This window comes from Callorhinus ursinus, unplaced genomic scaffold (genome assembly GCF_003265705.2).
Source record: "Callorhinus ursinus isolate GAN/ISIS: 27379988/994484 unplaced genomic scaffold, GSC_fseal_2.0 scaffold15, whole genome shotgun sequence".
Classification (NCBI taxonomy): domain Eukaryota; kingdom Metazoa; phylum Chordata; class Mammalia; order Carnivora; family Otariidae; genus Callorhinus; species Callorhinus ursinus.
In genome coordinates this window covers 40,746,328-40,766,437 of record NW_027397077.1, presented here as the reverse complement: position 1 = coordinate 40,766,437, position 20,110 = coordinate 40,746,328, and the positions used below count along the sequence as shown (strand labels likewise).

At 43.1% G+C, this 20,110-nt stretch overlaps 2 protein-coding genes across 7 annotated transcripts in view; both read right to left on the bottom strand.

Moving 5' to 3' along the window:
* Window positions 1-3,640, bottom strand: part of ATG7 (autophagy related 7) — a 230,640-nt gene extending 227,000 nt beyond the window's left edge. For 2 of the 3 annotated variants that reach the window (XM_025885212.2, XM_073901654.1), the window contains exon 1: window positions 3,606-3,640. The gene's annotated coding sequence lies outside the window, so the exon portion shown is untranslated. The remainder of the gene's footprint in view (window positions 1-3,605) is intronic. The other variant, XM_025885213.2, reaches the window with a different exon arrangement.
* A 5,459-nt stretch (window positions 3,641-9,099) lies between these two features.
* Window positions 9,100-20,110, bottom strand: part of HRH1 (histamine receptor H1) — an 80,636-nt gene continuing 69,625 nt past the window's right edge. For 3 of the 4 annotated variants that reach the window (XM_073901651.1, XM_073901652.1, XM_073901653.1), the window contains exon 3: window positions 9,100-12,062. In XM_073901651.1, the coding sequence (XP_073757752.1) occupies window positions 10,564-12,027 (1,464 nt within the window). In that variant the 5' untranslated portion in view covers window positions 12,028-12,062 and the 3' untranslated portion in view covers window positions 9,100-10,563. Of the gene's footprint in view, window positions 12,063-13,921; window positions 13,993-20,110 lie in introns of those variants that run through there. The other variant, XM_025885597.2, reaches the window with a different exon arrangement.

Genomic DNA, 20,110 nt, shown 5'->3' with positions numbered 1-20,110 from the left:
CAGATGTGCTCAGAATTCAAAAGACAAGGAAGGAAAAATGTTCAAGAGTTTTGGTAACACGGAGGTGTGAAGACTAGGGAGAGCAATTTTGGAGGACGAGTGGGTGGAAGCAGGATTTTGGCGAATGATGACTTCAGGAAGTCAAGAAATGTGGATGGGAAGAGGTGGTGTGATGGCCTGATGGCAGAAGTTAATGGGAAGGTGTTTGGTTTTTTCCAGATATTTAAATGAGAAGAGATAGTTAAGCAGGAAAGAAACGGAATAAATGACAGGACCAGGTCCTGAGGAAAAGGAGGAGATGGAATCTCAGCACAAGTAAAAGAATCAGCCCAAAACATATTTCTTTCACAGAATTAGGCAAAGTGATAGGGTCAGCTGGAGATAAGTTTGTAAATTATAGCAGTTGAGGAGTCTTAACCGCTGGTTGCAACTTCGTGAGGTCAAAGGCAAGGTTAGGAAGCTGGGAGAGGAATGAAAATCTGAAAGACAAGGAGGAGATGGGCAAGAGAGCCTTCCAAACACACATGAGGAGTGCCAAGCAGCACCAGGAGTCCACAGCATGACAGTGTCAAGGGCAGGATGTGTCAACAACAAAGATGGGGATGGGGGTGCTCAGATCATCACAAAAAAAGTACAGCCCTTGTCTGTATGGACAGACTACCGGAGGAAAGAGATCTTCTTTTATACACCACACTCTTAAAGAGAGACTGTCAAACAGGAACAAGTTCAAAGGAAGGTAATCACAACAAAGAAGGTGTAAGAAAACCCCAGAGGTGATCATCTGGGGCTGGACTGACACCGAGTTGTTGGTCTGCCAAGACCATGGTGGTACATACTGTCTACTGGGTAACAAAACAGTATCTCATTATTCTCCCTTGAATACACAATCAGGTCTTACACTAGAGATAGGTAGAAGGATCGGGAGATAGAAAAAAGGAGGAGGAAGGCATTTCTGAACTTCACTGCCCATGGGTAAAAGTGGAGAAAAGAGGCCATTTGGGCTTCTAAATAAAATCTCAGAGGAGGTCAGGGATAACCCATCAAGGACCACTAATCAAAGAACTTTGTTATTACTTATGTCCACACATAGGACCCATCTCCATTACCCTCCATATCCCAAATCATCTTCCTCCTCTCCCCATGTGGTGTTATCCAGTTACCAGTCCAGCAAATCCCACTTCCTTTAGCCCTTAAACCCACGCATCCATCTCCGTCCACACAGCCACTGCCTTGGTTCAGACCTTCCTCCTCTGCCACCTGGACCAAAGCAACAGTGCCCTCACTGGTCTCCCTGCTGGCTCTGCCCTGTCTAGTGTAATCACCATGGATCTGCCTAGGTAATTTAAAATAGATGAGAGCATGTCACACCACTTTTTAAACTTTCACTGCCTCAACTCTCCAACACCACACTTTCAAGAAAGTCCAAACTTCTTAGCATGGCAATATTAACTGCTACCGTTTGTGATTTACCATCCTCCAACACCGAGTGGGTAACATATAGCATTCAGTTCTCACAGCAACCCTGGGAGGTTGGCTTACACATGAGGAAACTGAAGTTTAGAAACGGAGTGACTTGCCCAAGGTCTCAAAACCAGTTCAATGGCAAAGCCAGCATAGGGACACAGGTAACTCAGATTCCGAAGTCTGTGTTCCTAATTATATATTATACAGTCTTTTGTTACCCCCAAAGCCCTTTGTGATCTGCCTCCTGCTTGCCTTTCCATAGTCACATCTTACTGGAGGTAAACTACCTGCAAGTCATGCAGTCACCTATAGCCCTCTGCTCACGCCACTCCCAATGTGTGCATTATCATCCCACCTCCCACGCCTCTTCTCCTGACTAATCTTGCTCATCCTTCAGGCCTTGAATAAAGCAATACCTCTTCACAGAAGCCTTCTCTGATGCCTCAGCCTGACGTATGATCTCTCTAAGTCCTCCTCTGGCAAATGTCTGTAACAGCTTCATACCATAGTGCTGTTCTCTATCTCCTTGACTTAAAAAATAATTAATTCCTTGAGGACAGGGATATGTATCTTGAATGAGAGCCCTGTACTTAACTCCTTAAAGAATTTCGAAATTATGTCACATGAGAAGCAGGGAGGAGCTGGCCAAAAAAAAAAATGGAAGGGGAATGGGAGATGTTTTAGGCAGCAGAAGCAGCAGGAGCAAAGGGCTACAAATGAGACACAACCTGTAAACGGTTTAACAGGATGGAGAAACAGGCAAGATGAGCTTTCACAAGACTGGCTTTTTCTTCATCCGCATGTTAGTTTCAAAGTCACCTCCTCAGAGAATTCATCTCTGACCAGCTAGATTTTATAATAGCTCCCTCCGCGTAGCCCCAGTTACTCTCCATTCCATTACTGTTTCTTTTTTCTGTGGCGTCTAACAGGGTCTGAAACACCTACCACCCACTATAAGTGCTGTATTATCGACAATCACCACAACTGCTACCACCACGATCAAAAAGTAGGCTCCATGAACAGCACCTCCGCCTCAGCAGTGCTTACGGTGATGCCTGGCACATAGCAAAATTCTCAGCTGTTGTGGAGTTTACTGTGGGTAAATAAATTAAATGTGCTCAGCCTGGAGAAGAAATGGTGCAAAGTGGAAGGGAGAGCCCAAGGGCCTGAAGGAGGGACAATGGGCTGAGATTATGGGGTAGCCGCTTTCAGCTCAACATACGACTTAAGTAAAAGCTAGGGAAAGACCAAACGACAATAACCAGAAATAGCGAGCTTTCCGTCACTTAAGAAATTTAACCCATGGGCCGGGGTGTCATAAAAGAAATCCAAGTATTCAATTGGAAAGGGAACCTGGGTCCCAGGGGTCTGAAACTGGCAGTCACAGATATGCCTGGTTTCAGTTGCAGAGTTAAAAAACATTTTTTTAAAAAAAATTGGTTTTGAAAAAATTGTAGTCGTCAGTGTTTAAAAATCAAGAGATTACCGAGTGCAACACAAGAGTTTTGCCTTCATTTCTCCAACTTCATATATGTTAGTATTGTAATCGTAAAACTCAAGCAAACATGTTTGACTATTTCTGACATGGTAATAAAATTTTTACACCTACATTTACCTTACCTGACTGAATAAGCATTAAAGTTTGTAACCCCTGGATCAAACTGAATAATCGAGAATCTTAGCTCAAAAAAGCCCTGACAAAAAACTGACTTCATTTAACGCCCTCGCTTCACAAATGACGTTATTTATCACTCCCATTTTACAGATGAGGATAGACCGGTTCAGAAAGAGGTGACATGCCCGAGTCACACAGCAAATCCGGGTAAAACCAGGGTAAGAGTCCTGACGTACTATCCCCGGTGTTCCAACACCTAAGATTCAGAGGACTCCCTGACAGACGACAGGAGGGACTGACTTAGGACATTAGGAGCTTTCTAGTCAGGACCCCGGACTGAACCAGTCCCAGGGGACGTGGCTGGAGAAGGAAGGTGAGAGCCGGAGTCAGTGACTCCCTGGAGGAGGGAGGATCCTGAAAACCACCAAGACTCTCGCCTTCACTGCCGAGCTCGACCCTTCCCGCCAAGCCTCCAAAACCCAGCCCGCAGGACCCCGCTACTCCCTCACCAGCGCGGTGCACTTACCGCCGCTCAACTTCCGGCAACCACGGTGTAGTCCGCAGCGCGCGCCCGGATGACGCAATATGGCCCCGCCCGCCCGCCTAGGTCAGTGGTGCGCATGCGCACAGGAGGCGCGGGCCAACCTGGTAGAGGAGCCCCTAGCACCGGGCTGAGTGGGAGGAACTTGAGTTGCAGCGAAGGCGGAGCGTCAGGAGGTGGGCGAGAGCCCCTGGTGAGAGCTGAGCTAGGTGTAATAAGCCAGTTTATCAGCTGTGGGAATGTGTTATATGCCTGTCATGCTTTGAAAAAACTGCTCCACTTTCTCTCTTTCGATTTCAGAGCATGACAGGAATTATGATCATTTCCATTTTCCAGAAGAGGCAGCATTAAACGTATCCTAAGTGTCATTAAAGAGGCAGGTGTGGAGACATGAGAATTTTAATAGGTAAAAAGCTCATGAAAGTCGTCAATAATTAACCTGTTCTTTCTAGACCAGATATTATTCTCATAGCTCCCCGCTGTCAATGGGATAAAGTTACTCCTTCCAAGTCATTTATCGTGCACATACTATGTGCCAAGCATTGGTCAGATACTGAAGACACAATAGTGAGTATAAACTTAATGTGACATATAAGGCCATTCATTCATAAGGAATGAAAGTGACTCAGATGTAGCTCAATAGATTCATAATAAAAAGAGTAATTACTACTATTATCTACTGTGTTTTCAGGGTTTCATATTTTCTAATCACCACAAAGGTCCTGAAACATAGATGTCACATTATCCCCATTTTACACATAAAGGAATAGAGACCAGGAAAAGTTAAGTGGCTTGCTGAAGGTTACAGAGCTTTTGGGGTAAGATTCTAATGGAAGCATGTTTGACTCTACCAAATAAGAAAACAAATCCAGACTTAGTGAGGAGATACTTTATTTGAAACGATTATTGCAAGGGGGGAGGAAAAGGGAAGGGAAGGGACTATTGCAATAGAGAGACCACTCTGACTAAAAGATCTGGAAGTGTCTAAGGGTTAGGCAAAAAGAATTTTTCCTTTATAGGGAAGAGTGAAGAAGGCTAGAAAGAACTGGGTGTGGGAAAGTGGGAGGAAAGGGTGGCTTGATTAGATAGTAGTAGGTCAGAGAATGTTTTACCTTGAGGTCAGTCTATTCTCTGCAGGGGCTGAATGGTGGCTCAGGCTGAGGGTAAGTAAAAAATAAGGGGCTTGGAGGGTATGGGAGAAGCTTAACTAAAGTTGGTTAACAAAGCATTTTGTTTGGATTGATCAGTGAATACAAGTAGTTCAGCTAAACATTTAGAAGGTAAAGAAGAGCAATTCAGAAGGACTGTCTTGCCTTGTCACAGGTAAACAAGAAAGGTATCCATGAGTCAACGTAAGTCATACAGGAATGGATATTTCTTTGCAGTAAACCCTTTCTGGAGCACAGAAGAATGGAGGGAGGGTGTTGAAAAACCATCGCTTTTTTCAGGAGTACAGGGATCAGGTAAAATTCAATATTGTAAACAGCTTCCTCTCCTGCCACTGCCCCCTCAGACTGCATGTTTGGGTCACACCAAACTAATTCTGATGTTTTAAGCACACTCTGCTCTTTTATACAAATCTCCACCCCTGCAAATACCCTCACACTTCCTCTGCTTGTGTGACCTTCTCTCTGGCTTCAAAACCGAGTTGATGCACCAAAAAGAGTACCTAGGAATAAATATAACTAAGGAGGTAAAAGACCTATATTTTGAAAACTATAAGACAATGATGAAAGAAATTGAAGATGACGCAAATGGAAAGATGTTTCATGGTCATGGATTGGAAGAATACTGTTAAAATGTCCATACTTCCCAGAGCAATCTACAGATTCAATGCAATTTTAATCAAAATACCAATAACATTTTTCATAGAACTAGAACAAATATTCCTAAAATTTGTATGGAACCACAGAAGACCCCAAATAGCAAAAAAAGATCTTGAAAAAGAAGAGCAAAGCTGGAAGTATCATAATCTCAGACTTCTAGATGTACTACAAAGCTGTAGTCATAAAAACAGTATGGGACTGGCACACACACAAAAAATACGTAGATCAATGGAACAGGATCGAGAGCCCAGAAATGAGCTCATTCTTATATGGTCAATTAATCTATGACAAAGGAGGCAAGAATATACAATGGGGATAATACAGTCTCTTCAATAAATGGTGCTGGGAAAACTGGACAGCCACATGCAAAAGAATGAAATTGGAGCACTTTATTACACCAAGCACGAAAACAAATGCAAAATGGATTAAAAACATAAATGTAAGACCTGAAATCATAAAACTCCTAAAAGAAAACATAGGCAGTAATCTCTTGGACATCAGCCTTAGCAATATATGGAAATGTCTCCTCAGGCAAGAGAAACAAAAGCAAAAATAAACATTAGGACTACTACGCCAAAATAAAAAGCTTTTTCCCAGCAAAGTAAACCACCAACAAAAGAAAAAGGCAACCTACTGAATGGGAGAAGATATTTGCAAATCATGTATCTGATAAGGGGTTAATGTCCAAAACATATAAAGAACTTACACAATTCAACACACACACACACACATACACACACATCATCCAATTAAAAATGGGTACAGTACCTGAATAAACATTTCTCCAAAGACATGTAGAAGGCCAACAGATGCATGAAAAGATGCTCAACATCAACTAATCATGAGGGAGATGCAAATCAAAACCACAGTGAAATATTCTCTCACACCAATCAGAATAGCTAGTATAAAAAAAAAAAAGCAAGAAATAACTAGTGCTGGTGAAGACGTGGAAAAAAGGGAACACTTGTGCACTGTTGGTGGGAATATAAATTGGTGCAACTACTGTGGAAAACAGTAGGGCGGTTCCTCAAAAAATTAAAAATAGAAATACCATGTGATCCAGTAATTCCACTATTGGGTATTTACCCAAAGGAAACAAAAACACTAATTTGAAAAGATACACCCTCCCCTATGTTTATTGCAGCATTATTTATAATAGTCAAGATATAAAAGCAGCCCAAGTGTCCACCCCATAGATGAAAGGATAAAGAAGATACAATGGAAGATTACTCAGCTGTAAAAAAAAGAATGAAATCTTACTATTTGCAACAACATGGAAAGACCTAGGAGAGACCTATTATGCTAAGTAAAATAAGTCAGAGAAAGACAAATACTATATTATTTCACTTATATATGGATTCTAAAAAAAAAACAAATAAACAAAACAGAAAGAGACTCATAAATACAGAGACAAACTGGTGGTTGCCAGAAGGGAGGGGGGTGGCGAGGTGGGCAAAATAGGTGAAAGGGATTAAGAGGTACAAAATTCCAGTTGTGAAGTAAGTCATGGAGATGAAAAGTACAGCACAGGGAATATAGTCAATAATATTATAATCACATTGTATGGTAACTACACTTACCATGGTGAGCCTTGAGTAATGCATAGAACTGTCAAATCACTATATGGTACACCCGAAACTAATATAACATTGAATATCAACTATACTTCAATAATAATGATGATGATGATGATAAACCCAGTTGAAAAGTGGGTATCATAGACAAAACAAAAAAAGAATATATATGATATAATTCCATTTATGCAAAGTTCTAGAATCAGCAAAACTGATTTATAGTGATTAGAAGTCAGATCAGTGGTTGCCTGGGGCAAGAGGGGGCATGAGGAACTTTCTGGGTTGAAGGAAATGTTCTATATCTTGATTGAGATGGGGATAACATGGGTGTATACATCTGTCAAAACTCATTGATCTCTACATTTTAAATGGGTGCATTTTACTGTATATATTGAATGTAACAAAATTGGTTTTTAAAATACCCGGTAGGATGACACCCATCCACCTCTAGGCTTCCCTCTATTAGGCATATATGAGCCTGGGTTGAAGTTAGTTCTTTATAAGTTTGTTTCCTCTGCTGAACTTTAAGATCCTTATAATTAACATCTTTTTGGAGTTTCTGCCCAGCTCACAATGACTCCACTTTTCTGGGAACTGTTGGTCTTCCAGCCATGTTTGTACCACATGTGACATCTGGCCCCCACCCCCCTTCAGAGTTTATTGCAGCAGAGGTAGACACAGGATGATGCTTTCCTCTAAGCTTTTGAACTGATGCTCACGCCTTGGGGCACCAAGATAATGGAGCATCATGAAAGATGCAAGACTAGGACCCTTAAAAAGGCAGAGAATGTTCTCAGACACAGCAAGGCAATGGGGCCCATGACACTTATTCAAGACCACAGCAATTCAGATCAATCCACCTTCATCATTTGACTTGCAGCTCAGTTGAGGATAGCACATGCTCCCCACAATGGTAACTATATGCTGCACAGCCTCGGCTTTGAAAGCCCAAGAAATTATGGAAGGACATATTGGCAAATTAGATCTTAACAGCATTATTTCTTTACAGAACTTAGAATGCATCCCAGCCAGAAAAGCCCCGGCATCCTTTTCATCCTGTGTTAGGATTTAAATCTACCTCTGGAAGGCCCATTTTCAAAAGAGACACCAGCAATTTTCTGCAAGCTAAGTAGCCAAATGGCCAATTCATCAAATGGCCAATCTGCAAACTAACAGATTTTCTGAATGAACACTTTATTAACATTACCAACTTCTAAGATCTATAGCAATTTCTATTAGATGGAATAGTTTCACAAGCTTTTAAAGATTTATGTGATGCAGTAGTTGACTGGTTTTCATGTGGTCTTCACAAATCATTTGAAGGAATTTCTATTTATCAAAAGCTAAGGATGGTTTATTATTCTTTTGAATATATTTAACTTCTGAATACATTAATACAGAGTATGTTCTTGAATGTAGATTTTTCTTGAGTGTATTAATATTATGCCACTTGGTTTATGCTCTTTATGTCCCCCACTTTCTACTTCTCTTTTTCTGTCTGTCTTCCCATTCCTCAGTTTCTCTCTGTGCCTCAGTTTGCCTAGTTGTAAAGACACAGAAATCTCCCTCATGAGATTGGTGTATAGGTAAAGTAGATAATGGTGGCAAAGCATGGGGCCTGGCACATAGTATGTTCAGTATGTTTTAAAACTACATATGAGTCCCCACTGTGTACAAGACACTCTGCACGCACCATAAACACTGTATTCAATAATGCATAGGCCTCATTTTTTTATGCTATGACAGTTTATATTGACCATTTCTTGTTCTTGTCAGATTCAAATCCAGGTCTCTTCAACCCAAAGTCAGAGCTCATAAACACTTGTCTTCACTAGTTGTCTCAACCATTTATCAAAATAACTAAGGGGCACCTGGGAAATGTTTTTTGACCTGGGAACAGACCAGCTGCAGCTTTCAAAACCAGTATAAAGGTCTCTTTTGCTCCCCCAGTTTTGAGCAAGAAGAGCTTTGGGGGGATGCCAAGCAGAGAGTGAAGCTTGTTACAAAAAGTAAGTTCTTTTCTAAAGACATTTAAAATGTGACCAGAAACCAAAGAGAAACCCTATATCAGATCTCGTAATATTTGACAGTACATTTCAATACATCTTCTCAGTTGAAGAGACTCAGAAAGGTAGAATTAAATAAATCAAACTCAGTATAGTTTCAAATATCATATTTTAGGTAGGTAAAAATCTGTCATTTTAACAGATCATGCGAACAGGAACACAAGAGACAAAATATCAGCTTGTACACACACTTCATTTTTCTACATATATGACACTTTGGCATTAAGTTTTAAAATATAAATCACAACCAGACTGCGATATAAACCCAAGGAAAACTGGATGTTCCCATGCCTTTGCTAGTTTTTACTGAAAAAATGTGACTATAAAAGAACATGATGACTTTTCTTCAACAAACACAGCAGAACTCACAGATAAAAATGCACACTGTGCCTTCAAAGTATCACCCTCTGCAGCCTCGGGCATATTCTGTGTCAGCCATTCCTTCTCTCAACACATCCTTTTGAGAATTGCCACCACTTTCAGGAATAGTGTGTGTGTGTGTGTGTTGTATACTTAACGGGACAAATTTTTGCCTTTTGGAGGTAACATGTGACAATGAGCTGGAACCCCACCGGGTTTTCATTCCAACTATGTGATGTGGGCACCTTATTTCACCTCGCCACACCTCAATTTGCTCCTCTAGTAACACCATCCTCCTTCTGTGGAGTGTCATAGAGCTTCAATGAGATAAACATGACCCAGCCTTCAAGAAACATGGCTTTCTTCTCCCCATTCCCATTTTTTTGTTTGTTTTTATTTTGCAACCATTAAAAAATACCCTTTTCCTCTTTCTTTTGAGGGCATCTTTTATCATTTTTTTGTTACTAGTCAAAAGGAATTGGGGGTTGAAAACAGTGAACGTACAAGCTGCATAATTTCCTACTAACTCTAAGATATGCGTGAATGAGAAATAATAAGGCAGAATTTCCAAGGTGGTGCAGACACTGGTTCTGGAGAAAGCTGTAGAAGGGGCTCAGAGGAGAGGTGTTCTGAGAAATGACAGTTACGATGAAATTGCTGTCATGCCTATCAATGTGACCCCTGGAAGGAGACAGCATCTATCTGCATACGTAAGGTCTCTACACAGTCCTATAACTCCATTCCAGGAAGGCTTAAGAGTTCTGTCTAATTCAGCAGTGAAACTCTCCCCACGTGTCCCTTCGGTTTCCAATTAATTCCAGTCTGCAAGCTTGAATTACAATGAGAGTCTGAGGCTCCCACACTTCCTGAGGAGCAGGAGAACTCATCCAGATCTGATTCTCTTGGAAATATCCTGCTCTCTGCTCAGAGTACACAATCTATCTGCTGACCACCGCCATCTGCTGTTCTGCCAATGGTGCCTAAGAACTTTCCAAGTTACTAGTCCTTAAGACTATTCTTTTGACTCCAGAAAGCCAAGGTGCCTGGCAACTCACAGGCCTTCATCCTCCATTTTCTTCAGGAACATTGCTTTGTTTGCATCCTCTTGTTGCCTCCCTTAGGAGCGAATGTGCAGAATTTTCTTGAATGTCTTCTTGAAGTTTTCATTGCACAAGGGGTAAATGAGGGGGTTCAGCGTGGAGTTGATATAGCCCAGCCAGATGGTAAACATGTGCACATGCTCATTGCAACAGCTCTTGCAGAAGGCAATGACCATGAAGAAGATGAAGTAAGGAATCCAGCAAAGGATGAAGGCCGCCATAATAAAACCCAATTGTTTGGCAGCCTTCCGTTCTCGGTTCATGTGCAGCCCAGACACATACTGCCTTGAATGTGAACGGAGCCTCTTCCAAGTGAACTTGATGTAATCCAGGCCTGTGCTAGACCCACTTCTAGGTTTACCTTTCCCTGATGCTGACTCTGTGGGGGTGTCTGAGTCTGTCTGGGAGAAGGACTGGCTATCACCTAGGATCTGATCCTCTGACATCTCATTGGCCCCATGCATGTTCAGGCTCTGTTCATCCATCCCAAGCGGGCTCTGGCTCTGGTTGAAAACTACATAACTCCTGCCACTCCCCTCTGCCTCAGTTTGCACCTGCACAATATTAAGTGGAGAGCACTGGAGTTTGTCCACTTCTCTGTCCTCCTCTTGGCTGAAGACACCTGGGGATTTCATCTCCCCTGGGACTTGGGATGGTGGCTTCAAGACAGGCTCACCACTGGCATCTTTTGACTTCCTTTTCAGAACCTCCCAGGGAGACTCCTTCCCTGGTTTCTTGGCCCCTGCCTTGGGGTTCTCTGGCTTCAGCTTAATTTCAAAAAAGGAAGGGTGGGATCCATTGATGAGCTCTCGGTGCTGACAGTGTTCCCGTACAGCCTTGTAGATCTTGGCGTAGAACCAGAGCATGAGCAAGGTAGGCAGATAGAAGTTGATGATGGCAGTCAAGATCTTGAACCAGGTGACATCATAGAAGTCTGTCTCACACTTGTCTTCCCGGTGTCCCGACGACTGTGACATAAAGTGATGCCATCCCAGAATAGGAATAATCCACAGGAAGGAAAGAAACCAGGCCCCCAAGATGGTGGCTGATGCTCGGGTCTTGGTACGATACTTCAGGTATCTGAGGGGCTGTTGGACAGAGCGATAGCGATCAATGCACAAGATGAAGACACTGAAAATGGATGCTGTGCTGGCCACGTAGTCCATGGAAAGCCAAAAGAGGCAGAGAGGCTGGCCCAGGGACCACCTGGACATGAGGAGGTAGAGGATGTTCATGGGCATGACAACAGCTCCCACGATCAGGTCTGCCACAGAGAGGCTGACAATGTACAGGTTCCCCACAGTGTGTAGCTTCCGCTCACTCCGCACAGCATATAGGACCAGCAGGTTGAGTCCCACTGTGACCAAGGAGATGGCACTCAGGACCACCACCAGGGGCATGAGTTGGGGGCTGGCTATGGTGGTCTTGTTCCCCTCGCACATCTCGTCTTCGAAGGTGCACGAAGAATTGGGAAGGGTCATTGGCACAAGAGCAGCCTCCAGCTGTGGCTCCCTCCCTGAGAAGAAAGACACAAGGATTAAGGTCAGAGCCTTGGAGATCAGTAGAGTCACTTGGTACCATCAAGGTGATCTGACTGGGGTTGTGTGTTGTTCGGGGCAGTAGATACTGCTGGTTACCGACAGTCTATATCCCCTTCTTCCTTAGTCATTCATTTCTTGACCCATTCAATGACTATTTAGTGAATTCCTGGCATTGTTCTGGGCACTGGGAATATAGCAGTGAACAAAACAAAAATCTCTGCCCTCATGAAGTTTACATTCTAGTCAGGGAGTTGGGCAAAAGCAAGGCAAAGTTTGTATAAGTCCCATGTTGCATGTGTTCTGGGAAGGTTGACTGGTCTACACCGGATATGGCACTCTAGTTTGAAGAAAACTGAGAAGCCCTAGCAGAGTGTAAATCTCTCTTAAAAATTTAGCAAAAACGAACTACTTTCATATAAGACAAAGCCAGATAAATTCTTAAGAAGAAAACTAAATTTGTATGATTTTTTTTTCAGATAAAAAGCAAGACCCTACGGCATTTGATCCTTGTGGGAGGAACCCTTGAGTTACTTTGTTGGAAAAGCATCATGTGGATAGCACTGATTTTGCCCCAGCTCTGCCATTGATATTCTGAGTGATCTCTCAGGCTGTTTTCTCACAGGTCAGAAATGAAAGGTGGCGCAGGTGATCTCTAAAGGCTTTTCCAGGTATCCTGTTTAGAGTCCTGCTTTGGGTATTTTTTCATATTCTCCTCCAGCTCTGAACTGCCCATCAGAGCAACCCTCCGGCTTCTTCCAGTATGCCTCCTCTGAACAGCATCGCCTTCTCCTCTTATGACCCAGTCCTGCTCTCTGATTCTGTCACTCTCCACTGTCTGCCCGAGAGCCTTCCCTACTCACCCCTGTCGGCCCCAGCCATCAGCTCTGTGAGGATAATAGCCCCCAAACCTACAGCAGCTTCAGCCTGTCTCTTTCTCCACTTCCACATCCCAAACCAGCACCTCACAGCTTCACCTTCAGCCCTGACCAAGCTCACACCCCTTGGAATAGTCCGCAGCCATCCCAGGAAGGAGGAAAGAGCCTAGGGAAGTTCATCTCCGTTTTATTTTTGATTTTGGGTGGGAGAAAGCAGGAAGCAGTTCCCCTAAAGATTCCCACAGGCTGCTCTTCTCAAGGTAGCTCCAACCACCCTCTGCTACGGATGTGTCTCGTTTCTCTTTTCCTCCTTGTTGCCTTGAGGAAAGTTCTATTTTCTCATTTCTCTTTTGCCTCATTGCACACAGAAGGGGATTGAGAATCTCTTTTCACTCTGCATATACTATTTGTCATTCAACAATGTGAAAAATGATTTTTTAATATAAAAATCACTGATTTTTTTCCTTTTTGACTAAAAAAGAAAAGTTGTGACGATTGAATTGAAATCATTGAACTAAAAATTACTGTCCCATAGTAAGTGTTTAGGGGTGAAATCTACTGAGGTCTACAGCTCACTTTGAAATGAATCAAAAAACAAGTTGGGTGGGTAGTTGGTTAGAAGAAGGGATAAAGGAACAGACATATAATAAAGCAGGAAGAGCAAAATGTTAATTTATAACCCAGGTGGTAGATATATGGGTGTTCACTGTACAATGCTTCCAACTTTTCTATTTTATCAATAATTTTCATAGGAAGATGTTGGGGGAAATTAACGTAGCATATATACATTTATCCTCCTCACCTACCACTGTTAAGCTCAATTCCTTATCACATGTTCTCCTCTGTAGCTCCGCCGTGTTAGTTTGCATAAACATAAAAGCAAACGATCAATACATATTCGTTAAATGGATGAGTGAGTGAGAGGCAGATGCCACGAAGCATCTCAGTTCAGAACTTACTCATTCAACAGCTATTTACTGGTGAAAGGTTCCCTTCAGCTCAGTGAGCTGCTTCAGAAGCAAGAGGATCCACTTTTATCCTCTGAAGCCATGGAATTGGGAAGGATTCCTGGACAGGCAACCACAACCCCCACCTGCTGCCTCTCCCGAGGAATGCGGGGCGGGGCGAGGTGGGGGTGGTCGGGGCCTCAGGGAAAGAGGAGGAAGCCGGAGGGAACCCCAAAGAGTGGGCGCCACAAGGCAGGCCCCCAAAAGAGCGGCAGGAGCAGCCAGGTCCACAGTGACCTCATATCCCGCTCGGGACTGGCTACGTAATTTGCGGGGCCCCATGCAAAATTAAAAATTAAACAATTATTAAAACTTTCAAGATGGCAACAGCAGAACAGGAAACCGAGACAGGGGCCCTCCTGAGCACAGGGTCTGTGTGGCTGCCAGGGTCACAGGCCCCATATGCCGTTCCTGCTCTCTGGTCTTCTTATCCAATCCCCGAACATGCCCCACCTGGTGAGGTAACTCATGTAAGGTGCTCTTCCCTCCCTCGGGGATCTGCCTTTTGGAAAAGCAGATCGTTGAATGTTTCTCCCTCTATAAATGCCAAAGGGACGTCAGACTGAGTGTGGGAATTGTGTGGGGACAGGGATCCTCACTGCACCTCATGCTACACAGGAGGCCATGCTCCCTTCCGGCTGCCCAGATCCCAGCAGGTTCTGAGGTGCTCTCTCTGGGATCGAGGCCAAGCCTACAGAGATGGTGTGGGTGATGGGTGTGCTCTGAGAAGAGAGGATGGAAGCTAGAGGAGGCACTTTGGATGGGGCAGTTGGAGAAGAAAAGCGGGCACCTGTAGATTTTTTATAGCACTGTGTACCTAGAGAACAGGTGATAGAAGAAGAGGGTTCTCACCCCAGCTCTGCCACTTGGGCTGTGTGGAGCTTGGGTAAACAGCCAGGCCTTGAATTTCCTTACCTGTAAAGTAGGGAAAACATCATTACCTCTCTCCCTGGGCTGTTGGGAGGGTCATTTGAGGCGGTGGGGTGGGAAAGCTCTGCTAATTCCAGGTAATGAGGACCGGGTGACAGGCAGAAATGAATTCCTTTTCTCGAAGAGGTTCGAGTGCACAAGCAAGCCATCATTTTTGAATTAAGGCAATGGCTCCATTCCAAAACCATTAGCTGCAGCAGGACCTTTTCCAGAGTGATTACAAATAGTCTAATCCAATCAGGCCCAAGTGCCAGCAAGTAAACAAAGGTAGTCAACGTTTCTTCCACATCCTTGGGAATACTGACTGGAACAGCTATGGCAGTAAGGAGCCAAGCCCTGGGCTTTTCAGATATCCGTTATTAAATGCCTACCACAAGCCCATAGGGAGGTCTTGTGATGATCCCCAAGGTAGAGATGAGGAAATGGTCAACTCAGGCTCAGAGAGGTGAAGCAACCAACTCAGGGTCACACAGCTAGGAAGAGACTGGTGAAGTCAAGATTCAAACCTGAGTCCATCTATTTCTCAACCTTCGTTCTATTGACATTTTGAACTGGATAATTCTTTGTTGTGAAGGACTGTCCTGTGCCTTGTTGGCTGTTTAGCAGCATCCCTGGTCTCTGCTTGCTAGGTGCCAGTAGCATCCTCCCCCTCTTCCCAGTTCTGACAACCGAAAATATCTCTAGACATTGCCAGATATCCACTGGGAGGTAAAATGATCCTCAGTTGAGAACTACAGGTCTAACTGAAGAATAAACACCTCGAACTGCCAAAGAATACAGTTTTATCCTCAAGGTAAAAAAGGACTTTCTAAAAATAGATGTTATCTAACAATGCAATGAATTGCCTTGATAGTAAGTTCTCCATCATGGGAGGCATGCAAGAAGAACATTGGAGAAGGAGTGATGTGTGAGCTGGGCTTTGAAGGATGAATAGAAGTTCACCAGGAGAGGCGCCTAAGTGGCTCAGATGGTTAGGCGTCTGCTTTCGGCTCAGGTCATGATCCCAGGGTCCTGGGATCAAGCCCTGCATCAGGCTCTCTGCTCAGTGGGGAGCCTGCTTCTCCCTCTGCCTCTGCCTCTCTCTCTCTCTCTCTCTCTCTGATTCTCATGAATAAAAAAAAAAAAAAGAAGAAGAAGAAGTTCACCAGGAGGAAAGAAGAGGAATTTAAGGATGAAGAAAAGGAAGAATAAAAGTACAGATCTGAGTTTGAGGAACTGGGAGAGAATTGTTGGAATGATGAGTCAGGGAAGGCATTAGGGGACAAGGTGTAAGAAAGCTCTTTTACACCTCTGTGCTTCTCCTTGTGCTGTTTTCCCCCCATGGAGCACCATTCGCCTTGAAGCTCTTAGTTGCTCCCCTCTGTGTCCCCACAACGCTTCTAACTTTCCCCTTGATATCACCCAGCTTATCATTCTTAATCAGCTTATCTGATTTTCCCTAACTAAACAGGGAGCACCTCTGGGGCATGGAAAAAGTGTCCACTATTTCTGTTTCCGACGTGAGGCACCCATGGCCATCAAGGAGACAACCCCTCCTTTATGGCAGGGCCCACTCCTTTTCATTCATTGCCATTCTCCCATGCTGGTGCTGGGCAGGTACATGAGGGATGCTCAACGGATGTTCGTTGGATGGGCTCTGAAAAAGGGAGACACAAATGAAGAGCAACAGGACACACAGGAAGAAGGATCTAACTGCAGAAGGTGTAGGCTTATTTTTCAACAAAGATGTCTACACCAACAAAAACTGGAGGTAAGATTTATGCTATTGATGAATATTAATAACCTTCATTTAACTTTTCTATTTTTTCCTGGAAACTTTATTGTTGGAAATTTCTCTCATGGTAATCCAAAACATGAATACAGATTTATGCACAAGGATGCTTATTGCAACATCATTTATGACAGGCGATGAAAGGAAAGAAATCTAACATCTGGGAACTAAATATATTATGGATAGCTACAGAATAGAATATCATGCAGTCACTGATAATCACATTTATGGAGCACCATTAGCAATATGGAAAAATGCTTACCATGAAATTAAATTTACAACAGATGTTGTTTATCCAGGATGATGTTAATTCTGTTACCAGGTTTAGCATAAGGGTGAGTCTTTGTTATGTTATATTAACAGTGGTTTCCTCTGGGTGGTGGGTGATGTTTATTATCTTTGGCACTTTCCAAGATATCAACAATGAGAGCATCTCAGTTTTATAACAGGGAAAATAAGACCTAACTGCATTCATTTTTTTTAAAGATTTTATTTATTTATTTGACAGAAAGAGAGATAGCGAGAGAGGGAACACAAGCAGGGGGAGTGGGAGAGGGAGAAGCAGGCTTCCCGCTGAGCAGGAAGCCCGATGCAGGGCTCGATCCCAGGACTCTGGGATCCTGACCTGAGCTGAAGGCAGACGCTTAACGACTGAGCCACCCAGGCACCCTGCATTCATTTTTTAGAACAAAATAAAATAGATTATTCCATTGGAAAAAAATTTTTTAAGGAAAGGTCTTCCACATTCTTAGCACATCTTTTATTTTCTTTAGTGAAAAGTGAGAGTTTGGGATTCCTTTCTTGATACATTCTAAATTGCCTCACCCACCACTCCTCCTTCCAAACTGCTCTACCCTCCGAATCATTTGCATTGGATGTTTATTTTAGTCAAGTAAGTCTGAACATTAGTTTCTTTGCTCTAATTCTGAGAGGGAGGTGCCATGCATGAAAGTACCCCAAATATTGCATATTCTCACTGAGTGTGGCCAAGGCATAATTTCCATAAGATGCCCAGGCTTATCAATGCCACTGGCTGTGGTGCAGAGAGCAGACTGCAAGTAGCAAAATCCCATTATGAACCTGGTGCGGCAGAAACATGCCTGATTTTGAATGTAGGGCAGTGCTGGGTTAAGAGTTAGCCTCTGGGTAAGATGCAGGAGGTAGATGTCCTTGTGGGCAGAGAGTGGCCCTGAAGATTTTTCTGGGGGTGGAGATACACTTTCTACAGAGTCAAGGAGGGAAAGCTAGTAAGAACAGGGGACTGAGTGTGGAGCGAGAGGGAGTGGCGGGGACTGGGGCAAGCTGGAGAGTATATTCTGTCTGAAGAGGACAGCTCTAGCTCAGACGCCACCAACCGCTGCAGGCCCAGATCTGCCTATTTTTTTTAACGAAGCATAAAAGCTGGATTTCTACATGGAATCTTTTAGTTTTTATAATGTCACTTATTTAGTTGTTTTGTTTTCTTGAACAACTGAACACAGGTCAAGAAAAAACAAATTTTGAGGACATGACCTGTGAGCTCCGAGCTGGAAATGTCAAGCTAGTTCATAGGGAATCTGGAATGTTGAATACAAGATAACGACCCTGGGATAGACTCCTTTTGGGGAATCTGCCCAACTCACAAGCTTCCTTCTCGGAGAACCATCCTCCAGCTAGGGGTAGACCCTGGCAGCCAAATTTATACCATGTAAACCTGATCCCTAGTCATGTGATTGGACTGGAGGATATTATCTGACCCAGAAGGGCTAAGTCCCATTCTCTCTTCTGGAAAACTGGGATGGGGGTTGTGCAGCCAAGACAGTCTATTGGTCTCATGAACTGAAGTGACAAGAAAGGTGGGGGGGGGCGGGCTGTGGCTGCCACTGAAGGGCAGTGTTGCTGCTGTGGCTGCCACTGAGGGGCAGTGTTGCTCATATGTAGGCACACTGAAGTAGAGGAAGGGATGTAATGAGGCCGGGGACAAATGCCAAGACCTGTGCTGGAATAACTGACCTCTCCACAGGCAAAGACGCATCTAGACCTTTCCCCCTCACACCATACACAAAAATCAACTCATAATTGACGATAGTCCTAAACATAACAGCTAAAGTTAGTCTTAAAACTATCAGAAGAAATCATAGGAGAAAAGCTTTGAGATCTTGAGTTAACTGAAGATTTCTCAGACACAACGCCAAAGGCACAACCCATAAAGGAGAAAATTAAGTTGGACTTTGTCAAAATTTAAAACTCCTGTGTTCCTCTCTCTCTCTCTCTTTAAGATTTTACTTATTTACTTGTCAGAGAGAGAGTGCACAAGCAGGGCAAGAAGCAGGCTCGCTGCTAAACAAGAAGCCGATGTGGGACTCGATCCCAGGACCCTGGGATCATGAACTGAGCCAAAGGCAGATGCTTAACCAACTGAGCCACCCAGGCATCCCAAAACTCCTATGTTTCAAAAAGCACCACTTTTGAAAGTAAGAAGAAAGTAAGAAGCTACAGAATGGGAGAAAATATCTGTACCTCATATATCTGCTGTATCATATGTCTGATGTATCCAGAATGTGTAAAGAACTCTTCCAACTCAATAGTAAGAAGACAAATAACCCAATTTAAAAATGGGCAAAGGATCTGAATAGGTGTTTCACCAAAGAGGGTATAAGAATGGCTCAGAAGCTCATAAAAAGATGCTCAACATCATCAGGAAAATGCAAATCAAAACCACAGTGAGATACCACTTGACATCCACTGGATGACTATACTTTTAAAAGACAGACAATAATAAGCATCGATGAGAATGTCAAGCAATTAGGACCCTCCCGTACTGCTGGTGGGAATGTAAAATGGTGCAGCCACTGTGGAAAAGTCTAGCAGTTCCTCAAACAGTTAAATAGAGTTACCACAATAACCAGTGATTCTATACCTAGATATCTACTCAAGAGAACGGAAGATATACGTCCACACAAAAATTTCTGTGTGAATGTTTCTAGTATTATTGATAATAGCCAAAATGTGGAAACAACCCAGATATTCATCAACTCATGAATGGATAATCAAAATATGGCATATCCATGCCATGCAATATTTTTCGCAATTAAAAAAAAACCCAAAGTACTGATATATGCTATAGCATGGATGAACTGCAAAAACATCGTGCACGTAAAAGAAATTAGACACAAAAGGCAACACATTGTATGATTCCATTTACAGGAAAAGTCCAGAATACGAGATCCATAGAGACAGAAAGTAGATTAGTAGTTGCCTGAGACAGGGGGTGGAAACAGGAAGGAGTCTTTGGGAGTGATGGCAATGTCTTAAAATTGAATTCTGATGATGATTATACAACTCTGGACATTTACTAACAATAATTGAATTGTATGATTTACTCAGAATGGGTGAATTTTGTGGTATATAGATTATAGTCAAAAAAAGAAAGAAAGAAAGAAAGAAAGAAAACGAAAGAA